The sequence below is a fragment of the Motacilla alba genome, chromosome 1A (assembly GCF_015832195.1).
Source record: "Motacilla alba alba isolate MOTALB_02 chromosome 1A, Motacilla_alba_V1.0_pri, whole genome shotgun sequence".
Taxonomy (NCBI): Eukaryota; Metazoa; Chordata; class Aves; order Passeriformes; family Motacillidae; genus Motacilla; species Motacilla alba.
In genome coordinates, this window is record NC_052031.1 from 3,829,427 (window position 1) to 3,847,637 (window position 18,211).

The 18,211-nt window shown below is 48.4% G+C and overlaps 1 protein-coding gene and 1 long non-coding RNA gene across 3 annotated transcripts in view; one reads left to right on the plus strand and one right to left on the minus strand.

Moving 5' to 3' along the window:
- Positions 1 to 5,554: 5,554 nt before the first annotated feature.
- LOC119708176 lies at positions 5,555 to 12,156 on the minus strand. The gene is made up of 2 exons (XR_005258984.1): positions 12,047 to 12,156; positions 5,555 to 6,796 (listed from the first exon to the last, which is right to left on the minus strand). It is a non-coding gene; the product is annotated as an uncharacterized LOC119708176 (long non-coding RNA).
- A 64-nt stretch (positions 12,157 to 12,220) lies between these two features.
- Positions 12,221 to 18,211, plus strand: part of PFKFB3 (6-phosphofructo-2-kinase/fructose-2,6-biphosphatase 3) — a 41,381-nt gene continuing 35,390 nt past the window's right edge. Inside the window, exon 1 of one of the 2 annotated variants that reach the window (XM_038154254.1) lies at positions 12,221 to 12,381. In XM_038154254.1, the coding sequence (XP_038010182.1) occupies positions 12,366 to 12,381 (16 nt within the window). In that variant the 5' untranslated portion in view covers positions 12,221 to 12,365. The remainder of the gene's footprint in view (positions 12,382 to 18,211) is intronic. The other variant, XM_038154250.1, reaches the window with a different exon arrangement.

Below are 18,211 nucleotides of genomic sequence, written 5' to 3' on the forward strand. Positions count from 1 at the left end.
TGGGCAAAAACAGAATCTAGATTCTGTTCCTACCTCTGCTCTTCGTTTTCTCCTTGACTTTGAGCAACACTTTAGGGCCTTTGCTGCTGTGTAGTAAAACAGATTAGCCTGGTATGAATTAGCATTGGTTTGCTTGTAGTACTCAAATAATTTGAGTGGCTGCTGTAGAAGGTTTAAGCACTGGTAGCAGATTGAGTGTGATCTGAACGTAGCTTGAAATATGACTTGGCTTTAAGCAATGTGATTGATTTATGGCTCTTATTTCAGCAAATCCCTCTTGAGTGACTAGGCTGTAAGTATTTTCTGAGGTACACTGGCTGTTTTGTGTGCCTTTAACCAGCTGTTCTGCTTTTTAGCACCAGCTTCTGAGCTTCCAGTCTGATTACCTGAGAGTGTTCCATTTGCTGAGAATGGCTTTATTGGCAGCTTTTGAACCATTTCATTCTGAGAATCCTTATCGTGGTTGAAGACAGGAGTAAAGTTTATCCATGAAAATGTAGGGGAGAGGGTTTGTTCCTTTAGTATTTTGTGTAGGAGATTCATGCTATAAATGAGATGTTTTTTCTAGGGACACTGAAGCAAGCAAACCTGGAGCAGATTTACATCCCCTGAGTTCCATGTGCGTGATGGAGGCTGCACAAACACGTGACAGTGGAGCCAGGTGTGTAAGCAGGTGATGCAAGCAAACCTGCACAGCTGTGGAAACCTGCAAAGGTTCAGACACTCTGTGGTCAGACTTTCTTTGTCTCCTTAGCAGGAAGTATTTTTTTTGCAAATGCACCTTCTCCCTGTTCTCAACACTCTGCGTGTTGGCTCACACTTCCTCAGGCGTGTTTGTATCTTGCATGCCTTGAAATATTTGGTTCTGAATTTACTTCTCTGCTGGAGAATTGGCCTCCTCTGGAATCTTGCCACTGACTTCTATTTCTAGTAGCTTCTCAAGTAACTTTTTATCTAACACCTCCAGCTCTTCCTGCTTACACATCCAGTTTTCTCCTCTGTTTCATCAGTGAGTGCCCTTTCCAAAGGCTCAGCAGCACTTAATTTGGAGCTCTTTGCAGCTACCAAGTTTTGTTTGGTGGTTTGTCTTTAAGCCCTGGACATTGTGCAGCCACCTCATTCTGTCATGTACCTTCGTGGTGACTGGTCTGAAGCAATAATAATAATTTTGTTTCTCTTTTTGTATGGTGCCCTAAAAGGTTCTGATTTCACAGAAAGGGAAGAGGATGATGGGCTGTTAGGAACATTTACCTTACTGGCAGTGCAGGATTGGTTATAGTGCTATGGTGAAACACTGCGTGTTTTTCAGGTATGATTTCCTAAATTTAAGCTTTAAGTACCTGTGTAAATGCTGTGATTCTCTAATACATTTAATAACTGCATCATCTCTTGGGTTAAGTATGAACTGTTCATTGCTTCTGAGAATTCAGATTAGATGCCTGCTTAGAGAGATTTGAGTGTCCTGAAGCCAGCAGGAAGCTGAGAGGGACGTGTAGGACGTGTCAGCCCAGAGCTGAATGAGGTGCCTGGTGCATTAACAACCCTGAGGTCTTAAGAACAGGGATTTGCACAGTGGCATCACTGCCTTGTTCTCTTCCTAATTCAGAACACTGGCTACTATTTTAATAGTGGGGATTTAGTGACTTGATTACCTTCCTAATTGTTAAAACCCCAAGGTGTTTTAGAGCTGTAGCAGCTATTTCAGAGCTCATCGTTAAGCACATGGGTTATGATTTATTTCCTCACCTGCACTGTTCTGCACTTAACCTGTGTTGTATTTCACCTGTCAGTTTATCCCTTTGCCTGCTCGATGTCAGACTAAAATCTGATGTGAGATGGAGCTTGCAAGGAACATTTTTAACATTACTATTGTCAAAATCCTCTGTTTGCTTTGCCACTGTTACATGAAAGGTGAAAGCTGTTGCCCTGAAGAACTTTCTGTCTGAATAGCCATGGAAGAAGGGAGGCAGGTACAAGAAATACCTTGCCCAAGGACATGCAGAAGGTGGTTTGGAGAGTTGGCATTACACCCTATTCCCTTGTACTTGCAACTCTGCAACCAAAACCCACATTCCTGGTGGAGCTGCTTTTTATTGTGGCAACAGAAAATGGTGGAATCTCTTAGCCTTGAGCTTTGGATTCTGAAGCAAGTTCAGAAGGAGATGTAATTCATGTGCTACAGTCTGTGTAAGTGGTTGCCTTAGGAGAGGCTTATCTGAAACAAATCTCCTGTGGGAGATCTGAGTGTGTCAAGGTATTCTCCCCTTCTGTGCAAGAGAAAATATGTTTTGCAACATCATACAGTTTTCTTAAAGATAGGAAGACAAATATGGAAGGTTTCAAAGAGGATCTTAAACTCTCAGATCCTTCTTGTTCCACAAGCAGAAGTCTAATGGGGGAGTGAGAACTTTCAGTCCTCATAGCCCTTGATGCAAGAGGCCCTGAGCAAGATTAAGATTCACCTTACCTTACATTGAATTAATCCCATGTTCCTGCCTGGGATTGCTCCTCCTTAGCTACAGGAGTTGGCGCTTCTCATTGAGCTCCAGGATGTTCTTGCCAGCCTCTTCCCAGCCTGCCTAGGTCCCTCTGGGTGGCAGCATGACCCTCTGAGGTAGCTGCCACTCATCCCAGTCCATATGATCTATAAAATTTGCTCTAATGAAGGTGTTTAGGAGGGCTGGACCCAGCAGAGATCCCTGAAATTCACCAGCAGCTCCTGGCCTCCAGCCAGACCCTGAGCCACTGATCATGGGACCAGGCATTCGGACAGCTTTTGGTGTCTGCTCCTGCAGCTTCAAGAGCTTCTCTGTGAGGAGGATCTCACAGATGTCAATGTTTGGAAGTCTTACAGGAGTCCAGGTAGACAATACCCACAGCTCTCCTCTGCCAGGCCAGTCTTTCATTGTGGAAGGTTGGTTAAGCTGGGCAAGCATGACTTCCCCTCAGTGAATCCAAGCTGGCTTGCTGATTATCTTGTCCTTCATAAAAACAGTGTTAGATTAGCTACTCCCAGAGTTGTGGAAATTATTTTAAATTCTCTAAAAATTGGAAGAGAGCAAGAACATCCACATAGCTGAGGTCCTTGTATGGATGCATCTGGCACTGGTAACGTGCTCCTAGCTGGGTGCAAGACTAACCCTATTCCTTTTCCCAAAAAGCAGGAGCTGCTTGTGATCATGGAGGACTTGGTGTCACTTACAAGCCCTTTCTGTCACAGTAAGTGCAGTACTGTAATGACTGAGTTCTTAGGGGGATTCCTGCCTTTAGGTGATGAGGCAGTTGTCCTTAAAGACAAGCAGGGATTGCTTGTGTCTAGCAGTGTGTGCTCTGTTAATTTGCTGTCACTGAGCAATGAGAGAACTCAGCCAGGAGATTTGGATTCCTGCTGTGCTGCTCTGGGCAGATGTAGGTTCTTCATAGATGGGTTTGAAAGTAGCACCTGGGCTTAGGAATTTTTTTGGTGTGTCCTATAGACAGGACTTTGCATAAAAGACTTCCCTCTTGCCCTGTGATGCTGTGATTTTATTCAAGCTGCAGAGCAGTTAAAGAGTAATCTCAGTGCCTTTGTCGTCCATCAGTTTGGTTTATCCTCACACATCACCACTGACTTCTGGTTGTGGCTGTAGAAGGTACTTCTGAAGTCCAGCTGGAGATGATCAGGCAGCTCCTGGCAGGACATGTGGCCCTTGACTTTGTGTTTAGTATGTGAACACAGCTGTTTCTTACCTGTGACGTAATTTAGAGGATGAATTCATCTGCTTTGCCTTGTTGTGAATCATAAAATCATAGTATGGTTTGGATTGTAAGAGATCTCAAAGACCATCTAGTTCCAAACCCCTGTCACTGGCTCTTGTATTTGCTGGGACCCCCGTGGCAGGAAGGAATGAATCTGACTCCATGTTCTCAGAAGGCTAATTTATTATTTTATTATACTATATTTTATTAAAGAATACTATACTAAAACAATACTAAAGAAGACAGAAAGGATACTTACAGAAGGCTAAAAAGATAATAATGAAAACTCGTGACTCTCTCCAGAGTCCTGACACAGCTTGGCACTGATTGGTCAAAGAGTGAAAACAACTCCCAGCAGAATGCAATGAAACAATCTCCAAACACATTCCAAAGCAACAAAACACAGGAGAATCAAATGATATAAGAATTGTTTTCCTTTTTCTCTGAGGCTGCTCAGCTTCCCAGGAGAGAAATCCTGGGCAAAGGGATTTTTCAGAGAATGTGAATGCCACAATTGGCAGAGACGCTTTCCACTAGACCAGGTTGCTCAAAAATTAATCTTCTCCTCAAAAGACTTTAGTGCCATTTCCTGCTTCACAGAGGACAATAGGATTTTTTAAGGATGCAAAAACTGGTAATTATATGAGTTGCTCATAACATTAGCCAGAGCTGACAGACCTTAACCCCTGGGCAGCCCTGGATGTAACCATAGATACTCATGCCTTATGTCAGGAGCAGTAAAGGAGTAGCTGCTCCTTTTTGCTCCTCACTGAAGGTTTTATTAACTCTGAAACTTCTTCTAAATGAGTGCTTGGATTGGTAATATTGCCTTTCTTTTCCTGCAGGTCAGTGGGTTTCAAGTGCTGCTTGCCTTGAATGTCCAGTGTGATTTTTACCTCCTATTTACTGCAAAAAATATTTTGTGCCACTCAAGACGCAACTTAGCCAGTTAGTGGCAAGGAGAAAAAAAAATGCTGTAAAGTCTGCAGGACTTTTAACTGCTGCACAAAAACATGGGCAAACCTAAAGTCTTTCACTTCTGTTTCTAAAGAGAGAGAATGAATGACTAAGTCCATGTCTGTGTGTCTGTGTTTGGTACTCTAACCAGAACTGTGCAGTAGCTGACCACAAATACAAAAGTGATCCTGTTGTCAGCTGTGCTCCTTTAGGGATCTTGCTGCCTGTTTGTGTCAGGTGGGGCTGGATCTTGCTGGTGGCTTTTTGTACACGGGTGCAAACACAGCTTTCCATGTCAGTAAGCAAAGTCCTGTTTGAATGGGGGAGGGAAAATGGATATTGAAGAGGAAAAGGTGCAATGGAAGAACAGGAATGAAAGCCAAAGGAAACATTTTGTAAGTTGAAGAAGGGGTAGTGTGTATGTGCTCCTGCAGAGGTTTCCTCTCACACCCTGATTCCTGCTGAGCTCATGGTTGTGGCTTTATGGCTTCTTCTCTTTTTAGCATCAGGAAATTGGGAAATCCCTGAGCACAGGGTTGTTAGTACAGAAATGTAAAAACACAGCTTTATGTCTTGTGTCCAAACAAGTATCTGGTGTCCAAACAACCTTACCCACCCCAAGCTTTCAGCCCTATAGCTGTAGGAATCAGGGGATAGGGCACAAATGTCCCAAACGTCCTGCACCCACCAGGCCCTGTCTCCCATGCAGGACATCCCCCTGCCCTGCTTTGGCAGCCCCAACACTTGCAGCACAGGCTTAAAGCCCAAGACACCCTCAGCTCTATGGAAAACAAGATCTTTCCCAGGATCTTTTCTTTCTTCTCTCCTGCTTTTTATTCCTCCTCTGGGAGGAGCATGGTTTTTTTTTTTTTTTTTTTTTTTTTTTTTTTTTTTTTTTTTTTGGTTTTTTTGTTTTTTTTCAAAGCAGCTTTTAAGCATCTTGCTACTTCACAGCCCTTGAGTTGTTTTTCCTCTCCCAGTCTCTAAGGTGTTGATCTCTGGCCTCCATTTGAGAGCTTGCAGCCAGTCAACAGCTCAGGAATCCACATGGTCCTGCCAAGACAAAGGTCTTCCACTCCTCTTGGGTTTCTCCACCTTCCGCCGCAGGCACAAAGCTGGGTAGCACTTTTGGACTTCTCTGCTTTGAACTTGTAAAACTTGTATAGCAACTGTGAACCAGAGCCCAAATGATACTCTGGCAAAACACACCAAGCTCCTCTTGGGAGGATGGAAAGTGAAAACTGGTGGGGTTTTGTGTTTTTGGGTTTGTGCAGCTGAAGTGATGCAGTTAGCACTGGGAGACAATGTGAGCTGGAGCAATTCCCAGTGTCTTTTCCCTCTTTGTAGGAAGGGGCATTGCACTTGAACAGCAAAATTTAAAGACCTTTCCAGGGAAATAATCCTGTGGCAATGAAGTATACTCAAACTGGGGTTCAGAGATTTGCTTCAGGCACAAATTTCAGAGGAAGATCCATCTCCCTGCACCAGTTACAGCCCTGCCCATCATCCCTTATGGCACAACACCATTGCATCCAAAGACACTGTCCCAGAAGTATCACACTCAACCTGCAAGGACTCAGCTCTTCTGAGGAAGTCAGGACTTTAGGGATAATAAGGAAATTAAGTTTTGAAAATATTTTCAGCTATCACATACTAGTCATAGTTTCTTCCCCTTTCTTCACTTGGATTTCTACCTGATCATTTAAAAGTGTTTTGCTTTGTTTTATTATCCAGCAGGCTGATTCATGGGCAAAGCCTGGTGGTTTTTATTTTTCCTGCAGTGCTGGAGAACATAAAAGCCTGGAAACTTGAGGCTGCTATCAGCATTTATCAGCTAAAAAATAATGGTGTTGGCATCATAAAATCAATACATCCTTTTTTTCCCCCCAGTTTTAAAAACAGGGGGAGTTAACTGCACGGCAAGAATTTGCCTCAGCAAGCCTGGACTGTGTGAAATACAATTGATTATCTGTCACTCTTGATGCATCAGAAGAAGGATGCAGATGTTTCTCCAAATGTGACATTTCCTCTTCAGTGCCAGGTGGGTGTGTGGTAGCAGTTCAAAGCCACAGAAATCAAAGGAGAAGGGAAAGTGAATTTCCTGCATGGAAAGAGCAAAAGAGCAAAATCAAATTTAGAAACCTGCTGGAGCTGGCAGCAGCAGAGAAGCTGAGAAGGTTTCTACCTGACAGCTGCAGTAATTACTGCCTGCAGATCACTCCTGGGAAACTCTGTCTGGTTCTTTCTCTCCAAAACCCAAAAGCTGACAATTGTGCAAAACAGGAGACTGGGATCTGCAAGGGACCAAGAGTACTTGGTCACAAAATGATTTGGGGTAGAAGGGGCCCTAAAGATTATCTAATTCCAACACCTTTTACTATCCCAGGCTGTTCCAAGCCCCATCCAACCTAACCTTGGACACTTCCAGGGATCCAGGAGCAGACAGATTGTCTGGGCATCCTTGTGCCAAGACCTCACCACCTTCCCAGAGAAGAATTTTTTTCTAATCTCTAATCTAACCCTGCCCTCTGTCAGTTTAAAGCCATTCCTCCTTGTCCTAAGTCTTTGACCTGCACCTCTCTAATCCAATCTCATCTCCACACCTTTATAGAGCTCCTAATCTCTGTGATATGAAGATGCCAGCACTAATACCAGAGGTTAACAAAAGTAATCTCTCTAGGTCAGGCTACAAGGGGGATATTGGCTGTAAACTTTCCAAAAGCTGATTGTTCCCAGTCCCTTCTGCATCTTAAGCCCTGATGACCTGGTTGTGCTGCCTGTTCTCCCAGCAGGACTGGGCCACGAGCCCTTCTGCAACTTTCCCCTGCTAAATTTGCGAGGCTGAAGCATCAGGCTGGTGATCAGCACATGAATGAGGAGAGCCTGCTGTGAGAAAGGGAGCTGGGTGTGGTAATTCCTGGGCTCCTCGTGGCAGGAAGGAAATTATGACTCCATGTTCTCAGAAGGCTAATTAATTATTTTATGGTATTAATATATTAAAGAATGCTATACTAAACTATACTAAAGAATAGAGAAAGGATACAACAGAAGGCTAAAAAATAATAATGAATCTCATCACTCTCTCTCTAGAGTCTGACACAGCTGGAATGTGATTGATCATTAAGTTAAAATAATTCCCATGAAACCAATAAAACAACCACCTGCTGGATAAACAACCTCCAAACCACATTCCAAAGCAGCAAAACACAGGAGAAGCAAATGAGATAAGAATTGTTTTCCTTTTTCTCTGAGGCTTCTCAGCTTCCCAGGAGAAGAAATCTTGGTGAAGGGTTTTTTCCAGAAAATATGACAGTGACAGCTCGGTACCAGTGTCTGGCTGCTGGAGCGTGGGAGGGTCAGCAAAGGCCTGGAGAACCTGGGAATGGGCTGAAAGCAGAGGTGTAATGGTCAGTGCCTGGTCACTGAGGTGTGACCTTGAAGACTGGCTTAGTTGTGGCCACAGCAGCTCAGCCAGGAGCAGCTGAGCAGTAGGAGAAGGGGTCCGGTGCTGACAGGGAAAGCAGGACCTGTGTAACACAGGGGAAGAGGAGGAGAGCCTGCCTGAGCACTCAGACATCTTATAAAAGGACAAACCAGAACTTTGCAAGCTGGATCAATCGTGTAAGCGAGTCCCCTGGTGTGCCCAGCAGCAGCAATTCCCAGCAGCCTCATCTTCCTTGGGTTTGTGCCATGCAAGTCATTCCAAACATTATAAATATTTCAAAGGAACTGTTTGCATTCTTATTTGCTTCTAGAGTGCAAGACTTGCAGACAAGGAGATCCCTGTGACTGCTTTTCAGACTGGAAGCGCTGACATTCCTGACTGCTCCCACCCATGACCTCACTACCTGCAAAGGGAGAGCAGTTCAACACTCATTTCCTGGCTGGGGATGTGCAGGGCAGCTCATTTCATCCCTGTGTCCCTTGATGCAAAGCCTGGTTGTGCACACAGATGGATGCAGTGCAAGGTGGGGAAGGCAAATTAAATCTCCATCCTGGATAAAGAGGCTTTCCTGGGCTTAAGGATGAAGTTAAAGGAAAAATTCTTCCCTCTGAGGGTGGGCAGGCCCTGGTACAGGTTACCCAGAGAAGCTGTGGCTGCCCCGGATCCCTGGAAGTGTCCAAGGCCAGGTTGGATTGGGCTTGGAGCAACCCGGGATAGTGGAAGCTGTCCCTGCCCATGGCAGGGGATTTGGAACTAGATTGTCTTTAAGATCCTTTCCAACCCAAACTTTTCCATGTTTCTATGAAATTTGGGTTTGAAACCTGTGAGACAGGTAAAAGGATCCTTTGCAGGGTCAGTTCTAACTAAACAACCCCCTCAATAAATTAGTAATTAAATTGTTTCTTTTGGAGACCCCTTTCTACAGGACACAGCTGGGAAAGCTGGTAGCAACCACTGAGGCTCCAGGTGCCTCTCCCACAGAAACCAGGGCTTGGGAAGATCTCAGGAAGCTTTCTGGACCATCCCTCAGCCCTGGGGCACAATCAGTGCTGGCTGAAACCCTTCCCACCATGTTTGCTCAACATGTTCTGAAAACCTCAAGTGATGCTGAGCCACTGCCACCCTCTCTGGCATTTGTGCTCTGCCAGGAGGAGAGGTGCTCTGATTTCACCATCCTAGACCAGAGTTTGGTTGGTTTCATCTAAATCTTGTTTTGGGACCAGCTTGATTCTCAGTAATTTTTTTTTAAATTATTACTGTTTTTTTTTACTTTTAAGTTGTTCTTTCTAGATGCCAGACAGAAATCTGTTGAGCTGTGAGTAAGGGATGAAGATCCTCATACACCAGAAATCCCCAGACTATGTTTGAAGTCTTCTCTGCTTATTAAAAGTGCCTGGCACCACTGAGATTGCCTGAGGTGCTTTCTGTGGGTGAAACCCAATAATATCTGATAGAGGGAATGACGCTCTGACTGCTGTGATGGCCTTGGCTGGAGCTCGGAAGCTGGTTTCTGGAATTTTCTGGAAAATGGAAAGCAGATCCATTGGTGTGGACACCAAGGATGGTCCCATCTGGGATCTTCCTAGGCCAATGCAGAGAATAACTGGAGCAAATCCCAGGGCAAGGACCAGGTGACAGGAGCACCTTAATGGGGACCTGAACCATCATCCTCTACTACAGGTCCTGGTCACAACTACAAAACTCTGGGATGCTCCTACTGGGAAGGTTTTGGAGCTGAAGTGGCATTGTCCTGGCAAGATCAGCGTTGGAAAAAAACCAAACCAAAACAAAATCCATCTGAGGAGTTAAGCCCTTTCCAAGATGGGCAAGCACTGAGCAGGATGTTATGGACAAAAAACTTGGACATGAGCATCCAAACATGGATTTTCATGGATAAGCCACTCATTTTTGGGTCTAACCCTGAATATATTGCATTAAGTTTCTTTTGCTAAGCCCTGGAATCGTGTGCTGGAAATATCCTTCTGGAGATGAACTGCTGATCCACATTTATCCTGGGAAATAAAACTGTAAAAATCTGCTTTTGTAGAGATCTGAAAGCTCATCACTCCAAGGAATTTCACTAGTTTGCCAGAGCAGAGGACTGGGTTGGAGTTGAGGTGGATGAGGAGAACTCCTGGGTTCTGCTGCCCTGGCCTTGGGCATGGCTGGGCTCTTCTTCCTTTCCACCTGGGTGCTGGGACACATGGAGTGAAGGACGAGTCCCCTTTACCTTCTGGGCTGTCTGGCAACAGCACATGGGTGTCCAACCCACCTGCCCTAAATTATCCCAGCCTGTGGTCCTTTAAGGTTACTAAACAGGGAAATTCCATTTTTTGGATGATTTTTCCCCAAGGAAATGGTTGCCTGCTCAACGTGCTTGGGCAGAACCCCCAGCCTGTCCTGCTGTGTTTTCCAGGGGCAGGGCATAAACCAGCTGCTGTAACTGGTTCCAGTCACAGGAAAAAGCCCAGCAGCCCATGCCATCAAATCTTGAACAATTTTGTTCCTCACATGGTGCTGGGGCTCAAGAACATCACCTACAGCAGCCAACACTTCCTGAGCAGGACAGAGGCTGCAAAGCCATGCAGGACATTGATGTCCCTGTCCCTGCCACTCCTGTTGGTGTCACAGCTCTCATAACAGCCTGGGGAGTGGTTTTTTTTGGAGTGCTCCTCACCCACTGGCCTAAACAGGTTTCTCCAGTGAGGGTTAAGCCAAACCTGGCAGACTTTGCCCTGGGGAGGATGAAGAACACTCACCTGGAGCATCAAGGTGGTCTGGAAGGGGCTGGAGCCTGCAGGAGGTGGATGGGGAGGCTTTGCAGCACCCCAGGGATGGTTTGAGGAAAGCCCTGTTAACTCCAGGAGGGAGAAACAGTTTTGCAGGGAGCAGAGACACAGCATGGAGCTCATGGTATTGCTGTCAAGCACCAGGATGAAAGGATGGGTGTGGCATTCTTATTTTCTGAAAAATCCCTTCACCCAGGGCTTTCTCCTGGGAAGCTGAGAAGCCTCAGAGAAAAAGAAAAAACAAATTCTTATCTCATTTGATTCTCCTGTGTTGTGCTCACATGTGGAATGTGTTTGGAGATTGTTTACCCACAGGTGATTGTTTCATTGGTTTCATGTGAATTATTTTGACTCTTTGGCCAGTCAGTGCCAAGCTGTGTCAGGACTCTGGAAAGAGTCACGAGTTTTCATTATTATCTTTTTAGCCTTCTGTCTGCATCCTTTCTGTATTCTTTAGTATAGTTTAGTATAGTATTCTTTAATATAATATAGTATCATAAAATAATAAATTAGCCTTCTGAGAACATGGAGTCACATTCATCATCCCTGCCTTCATCTGGGGGCAACCCAAATACAATAGATGGGGAACTATCCTGCACAGTTCAAAGAGTTTGTCTTGAACTCCCTCCAGGCCAATGCCTCCTTCTACCTCCAAGGGAGGACATAAAGGAACCACAGTAAAAATAAACAATCCTCCCAGGTTAAAATGTTCCACCTTCACCTCCTGCTGCAACCGGAGCTCCAGAGATGAGCACACACCGACCTGATGCTGTTCCAAAGCTCATGGCTCATCCCCCAGCCCAGGGATGCCACCAAGGGGTATTTGCTCATCCCCAGGACGCAGCTCAGCAGGATCTGAACTTCCAGTGGCCCGTGCAAGGGCAGGAGATGCTGAACAGGGGGATCTGAGTTTCTGAAGCAGCTGGGTTTTCCCAGTTTGTCCCAGGGCCACCACAGAGAATATGGGATTGGCTCTCTGATGAGCTCAGAAATTTGCATAAGTGATGCAGGAGGCCAAAATTCCATGATCACACCCACATCCATTACACCCGGTTCTGTACTGCTCCTACCAAGAAAAAAAACCACCACAAATCAACCAAAAACGCTTTCCCAGTACCTTCCACCTCTTTCCAAGGCAATCAACTCCCTGTCACCTCCCTCCCATCTCTGCTGTCTCCGGGAAGCGAAGGGTTAAAAGCTCTGAAACTGCAAGAACTTCCTCCCTTCTGCAGTGCCACCCTCGGAATGACGCTGTTTTCTGCCGGGCTTTGCCCAAATATGTCCGTTTCCTTCTGAAAGACGGAGGAGGAGGGAGGAAAGAAATAGAGATACAGAAGAAATATATATTTTTTTTTTTTTTGTGGATATATCTAAGAGAAGACGCCCGCGTCCGGGGAACCCAGGCGTCCGAGCGCAGCCCTGCCTCCTCCTGCTCCATGCCGTTCCGCAAAGGTAGGGATGGAGGGGTGGGCAGCATCCCGGGATGCTCATCCAGGGACTGCCGGGCATCCAGGGACTGCCGGGCATCTAGGGATCGCCTGGGCATCCAGGGACCGCCTGGGCATCCAGGGGTGGCTCCGTGCCCCGGCGGTGCCTCCTGCAGGGTGGGAGATGGGAGCACCGGGCTGTGCCCGGCTCTGCCGCACCGCCGGCTTTGGGGGAGGATGGGGGGACACCCCTGAGGTTGCGTGGGTGTGTTCTGTGCAGCCTGAAAAGGGCGACTGTCCCCTCTCCGCCTCTCCTGTGGGGGTTTCCCTCTGTGGCCGGGCGAGGGGGATGAGCTGCTGTCCTCCCTCAAGGGCTGGGGGCAGAGGGATGTTTCTGGCCAGGGGGTGCTGCTGGGGGCTGCCTGGGGCGATGCAGCTGAGAACTGGCAGCCTGAGTGCGTTTGTGTCCTTGGGAAGGGCTGGGCTGAGGGGCTGCGAGGAGAGACTGGGCAGGTAGACAGCCCTCGCCTTCCATGCCTCAGATCCGCGCCCCAAACCATCTCTTTTCCACAGAAATCCCCACTCGCCGCCCCCTGGCTTGGCAGTGTGGGCAAGAAGCACCCAATATGGGATCTAAAGCCCTGATGGGTGCTCCTGTGCTGCTGTGGATGAGTTCTCCATCCTCTCCGGGCTGCTGTGTAGCAGAGACTCTTAAATGTCACCTCCTCCTCTGACCAGAGGGAAGCGGTGGGACACAGAGTGAGATGCTTGGGGTGGTTTCTTTTGGAGAAATGGAAGGGGAAAAGTCTTCTCCGGGAGACAGACAAGCCAGGGGAGGCAGGGTTAACTCGGGATGTGCAAGGACACGGGCGGGAGGCGCTGCCCAGCGTCGCACACAGGTGCTCTGGCCGGCGGGCAGTCCTGTGCTGGGGCAGGGACAGAGCTGGCACATCGAAAAGCAGCAGGGAGGGGATGAAACTGGCGGGGAGAGGGCTGGATTTGTTTTTCTCCCCTCTGGGGAGGATGTTCCGGGGGTGAGGCAGTGCCCGCAGTGATGCTCGCAGGCATCCAGGGGCTGCTCAGCGCGGCGTGATGAGGCTCACACCCTCGCATCCTGCCAGCGCAGCAGACTGCAGGGCTCCGTTTCACTTTAGGTGACAAACGCATTCATTTGGAGCAGAGGGAGAGATGCTGGGGGTGGGAGGAAAGAGCGTGTGAGGCTTTAAAAGAGCCGAGCTGGGGAGCAGGGAGGGAGATCTTGCCGTGTTGGAGGGCAGCTCCCGTGGCCCTGCTGGGGTACAAATGACGGGCAGGGCTCCAGCACCTGGGGACACACGGCGGATTTGCAGCAATTGATGCTTTTCCACGCGGTGCTGCCCAGCACACCTGCACTGGGTGTTTTGGGACACCGTGCTGCGCTCGTCACCGCTGCCGGGCTCGGGGGGCACAGCTGAGCCGCAGACCCTCGGCAGTGCTGTCCTGCAGCCCTTGTGTCACCGTCGCAGCCGTAGCTCGTGTGCCTCCAAACTTCCTCTAGAGGTCAACCTTGAAATGCCAGAACAGCTCTCGGCAGCTCCGTGCAGCAGCCTGCAGCTCCAAGGCGGCTCAGAGGCCGGTGGGGATGGGATGGTATTTTAGGAATAATTTTGTCACCACAAGAGTTGTCAAGTATTGTATTTGCGGGGTCCCCAGACGAAAGAAGGAATGATGAATCTGACTCCATGTTCTCAGAAGGCTAATTGATTATTTTAAGATATATATTATATTAAAGAATACTAAATTATACTATACTAAATTATACTATATTATAAAGAATACTATATTATACTAAATTATATTAAAGAATACTAAATTATACTAAAGAATACATAAAGGATACAGACAGAAGGCTAAAAAGATAATAATGAAAACTTGTGACTCTTTCCAGAGTTTCAACACAGCTTGGCACTGATTGGCCAAAGAGTGAAAATAATTAACGTAAAACCAATGAAACAATCACCTGTGGGTAAACAATCTCCAACCACATTCCACATGTGAGCCCAACACAGGAGAAGCAAATGAGATAAGAATTTGTTTTCCTTTTTCTCTGAGGCTTCTCATCTTCCCAGTTGAGAAATCCTGGGTGAAGGGATTTTTCAGAAAATGTGAATGCCACTGGAAAAGCAGTGCCTGGGGGAGTGGTGGAGTCACTGTCCCTGGAGGGATCTAAGACCTGTAGATGTGGCACTTGGGGACATGGTTTAGTGGTGGCTTAGCAGTGCTGTGACCTGGCTGCAGCCTTTCACCTCAGTTCAGAGCATCCCCTTGGGCTGGTGGGACCCCACATCACCAGCCCTGCCTGGAGCACTGCTCAGTGGCTGCTGCTGGGCTGCCTGGGCTTCCCAGGGACACCTCCATAAGCCACCAGGCAGGAGGGTTGTGGAGAGCGTGGCCTTGTGGCTGCCCTTCAAAAGCTGCCCACAGCAAGATGTGCATGTGCTGAGTTTGCAGCAGAGGTGGGCATGAAGGTATTTTCCTTCTAGTTCAACTTGGTGCATAAAAATCCTTGCTGAAGGTGGTGGCATCAGCTGGGTTGGGATCTGGCCGTGTTCCTGACCCTCCCAGAGGAACAGGGGGACTCCAGGCAGCTTGGCAAGGAGGCTGAGCCTTTACTCTGGGAGCATTTTGGGAACAGCATCTCACCTGAGGGTGGCTCACAGCCGCCCTGATCAAGGGTGCGAAGAGGAGGCTCTGCCCAAGGGCTGCTGCTCTGTAGACCCTCGGTAGCTTGAGGCACAAGGACACTTTGGGATGAGCATTTTGGAGGCTCTCAGCTGTCTTTGCACCCCCCTGTGTGTGGAAATGGAGCATCCTGTGGTGGAAAGTACAAACCCCACCCCTGTTTTGGCCGGTTTCTCACCGCTTGTAGCTTTGGCATCCCTTGCCTGTGTCTCCCAAGAAGCCTGTGTGAAATCCTGGTTGCCTTGGCTCTGTTCTGCCTCCTTTCTCCTGGGGCATCTTAGCCAGTGGCATTGCCTGTGGATCTGCACTCCCTGGCTGTGTAACAGCTGCCACTTAGCTGACCTCAAGGCATTTGGCAGTTTCAGATATTAAAGAAAGGTATTTCTAGCAGAGGTGCTCGAGCACAGCCAGGAGGAACGAGCTTAGCACAGAATTAATTTCTTCCAGCATTGCTGCATCAGCTGGGAGCCCTGGAGAGAGCCCTGATCCCCAAGCAGTGCCACTACCCAGGCAAAGGCCTGTCTGTGGCTGCAGCTCTGCTATCTGGAGGTGTTGGGAGCTTTCACCTAAAGTGCCCTTCCTGAAAAATATGATTTAATTACTGCAGCTGACGCGAGGAAGCCTGGGAGTGTGCAGGTGATAAGCTGGCAGGGCACTGCCAGCCAGCAGGACATTTGTCATCTGTCAAAGGACAAATGAAATCCCGGTGCTGCTGGCTGGGAAGGAGCTGGAGATAAGACTGAAAGCCAGTGAGCAGAGAATGAACACAGGATGATAGAAGCATGGAACAGTGTGGGCTGGAAAGGATGTAAAAGATCACCTAGTTCCAAACCACCTGACAGGGCAAGAACATCTTGTGCTTGATGAGGCTACTCAAAGTCCACTCCAGCCTCACCTTGAACACTTCCAGGGATGGGGCATCCACCACCTCTCTGGGTAACCTGTGCCAGGGTCTCATCACCCTCATAATAAAAAAATTCTTCCTTTTATCTAATATAAATCAACCCTCCTTCACTTTGAAACCATCACCCCTTGTCCTATTGCAACAGACCCTGCTAAAAATCTGTCCCCGTCTTTCTCATGGGTTCCCTTTAGGCTCTGGAAGGGACTCTGAGATCTGCCCAGAATCTTCTCTTCTCGAGGCTGAACCCCTCAGCTCTCTCAGCCTGTCTCTGTAAGAGAGGTTCTCCAGCCCTTGGAGCAACTTCATGGCCTCTTCTGGACTTGCTCCAACAGCTCCACATCCTTCTCATGCTGGAAATCTGAGCTGCACTTGGTGCTCCAGGTGGGGTCCCATGAGCAGGACCCCTTGCTCTCCTACTGCTCCCACTGCCTTGTGCGTCCTGTTGGCACAAGTTACACCACCCCCGGTCTCATTTCTGCTTGCTGAGATCAAGGAGGCTCTTGTTAGCAGGAGCAGAGGTGCCTTTTGCCTGCAGCACGAAGGGAAGGGCAGGACTGTGCCACATCCCGGCATTGTCACTTCTGCTGCCTGTCCCCCGCGCCACCGAGCACTTCCTTGCTGTCCCAGCTCTTGCAGTGACTCAGATTACGACACCCCCTGATGGGAAACTCTGCTTTTGCAGAATGGTTGCAGCTAAAGGTGGAGCACTGCCTTTCTGCAGCTTTTTTTTATGCATTGGAAGGGATAATTTCGTCACTTTGGGAGGCTTTCTGGGTTGCTGGCAATGCCCTGCAGTCCCACATGCTGCTGCCTCTGCTGGTCACATCACCCATCCCTCCTCGATGTCGTGTCTTCCTGGCAGCCCTGGAAAAGGTTTTATCCAGCATTTCCTGTTTGAAGCACTGACGGATGCAGAGGAGCCATGTGAGGAGTCAGGAGCTGCTTGAGGGGGGGTCCTGCCAGCTGCAGCTCCCTGGTGACAATGACACCATGGATGTCTGCTGGAGGGTGTCTGCTCAAAGAGCAGGGAGGAAATGTGTGGTAGAACTGGCCCTGGCTCTCCTGACTCACTGGCTCATGCCTGAGTCAAACCATCACCTTGTTTTCACTGAACACCTTTCCTGGAAGGCTGGAAATCCCCTCCTGTCCTGCTTTGGCCCCTGGCCTGTGTTTCTCACTATGGTATTTTCACTTTGGCTCTTGGTTTCATTTCATCCCCTTTCACCTCACCAGCCCCTTGAGCCAAAGCACCCAAAGGAGCAGGTGTCTGTCCCCCATCTCACCCCTCCCAGCACCTCCCTGCACTTCCAAGAAAGCCCTGGGTGAGCTGACCTTTCCACTGCCTCTCAGCCTTTGCACTTTCTTTAGCATTTATGGCCACTCATGGGCAGTTTTTTATGGATTTCAGGGTCACCATGCCTGGTTTTGTTCCCATTATCACTCACTGGATCATGCACAACCAAGCAGCAGAGGTCACCAGGTCTCAAGGTGCAGGGGAGCACATCCCAGGCCATGGTGGCCTGGTGGGACAACCCTGGCTGCCAGGTAGAACCACCACTCCACTAGAAACTCTTTGAGGAGGCTTCTAAAGGGTGCAGTGGGATTTTGGGACCCGCTCTGCATTCTGATCACTGCACAGAAACCAGCTGGTGGGGACAGATCTGGGTTGTTGGCCCCTCTCAGACCTCCTGAGCCTGGGAGTTAAACCATGTGACAATATTGAAGGTGCATCCTCATGTCCTAACCTGGGAGCAAGCAGACACACTGATAACCTCCCTGCCAGGGCCAGCACCCCACCAAGCAACTCAAGATGCTGGAAAACCCCTCCTTTTGGTGTCCTGCCTCCCTCCTGGCAGAGATGGGGAAGGATTCTCCGCTGCTGTATCTCCAGCCACCAGCTGAAACCAAGCTCAGTGGCTATGTCACACAGGAGAGCAGCTCAGGCTGGGCTTGGGCTTCACCCCAGTGCTCAGATCCCACCACCAACACCCCCCAGGCCCCTTTCTCCACCTGGCATCCCACCATCCCTGTGTCACTGGGAGCCTTGCCAGCAGAGCTGCTGCTTGAACCTTTCCCTAACACACCCTCCGTGATGGAGAAATTGATCGCAGCACAAAACAGCTCCAAAGGCCTTAAATCAGATGACCACAGATTTTTTTTTTCGTGGAGGAACGTGGGAGGATTTCAAAACCAGCAGGCAGCAAGGTGTGATCCCTGTTTTCCTGGTGTG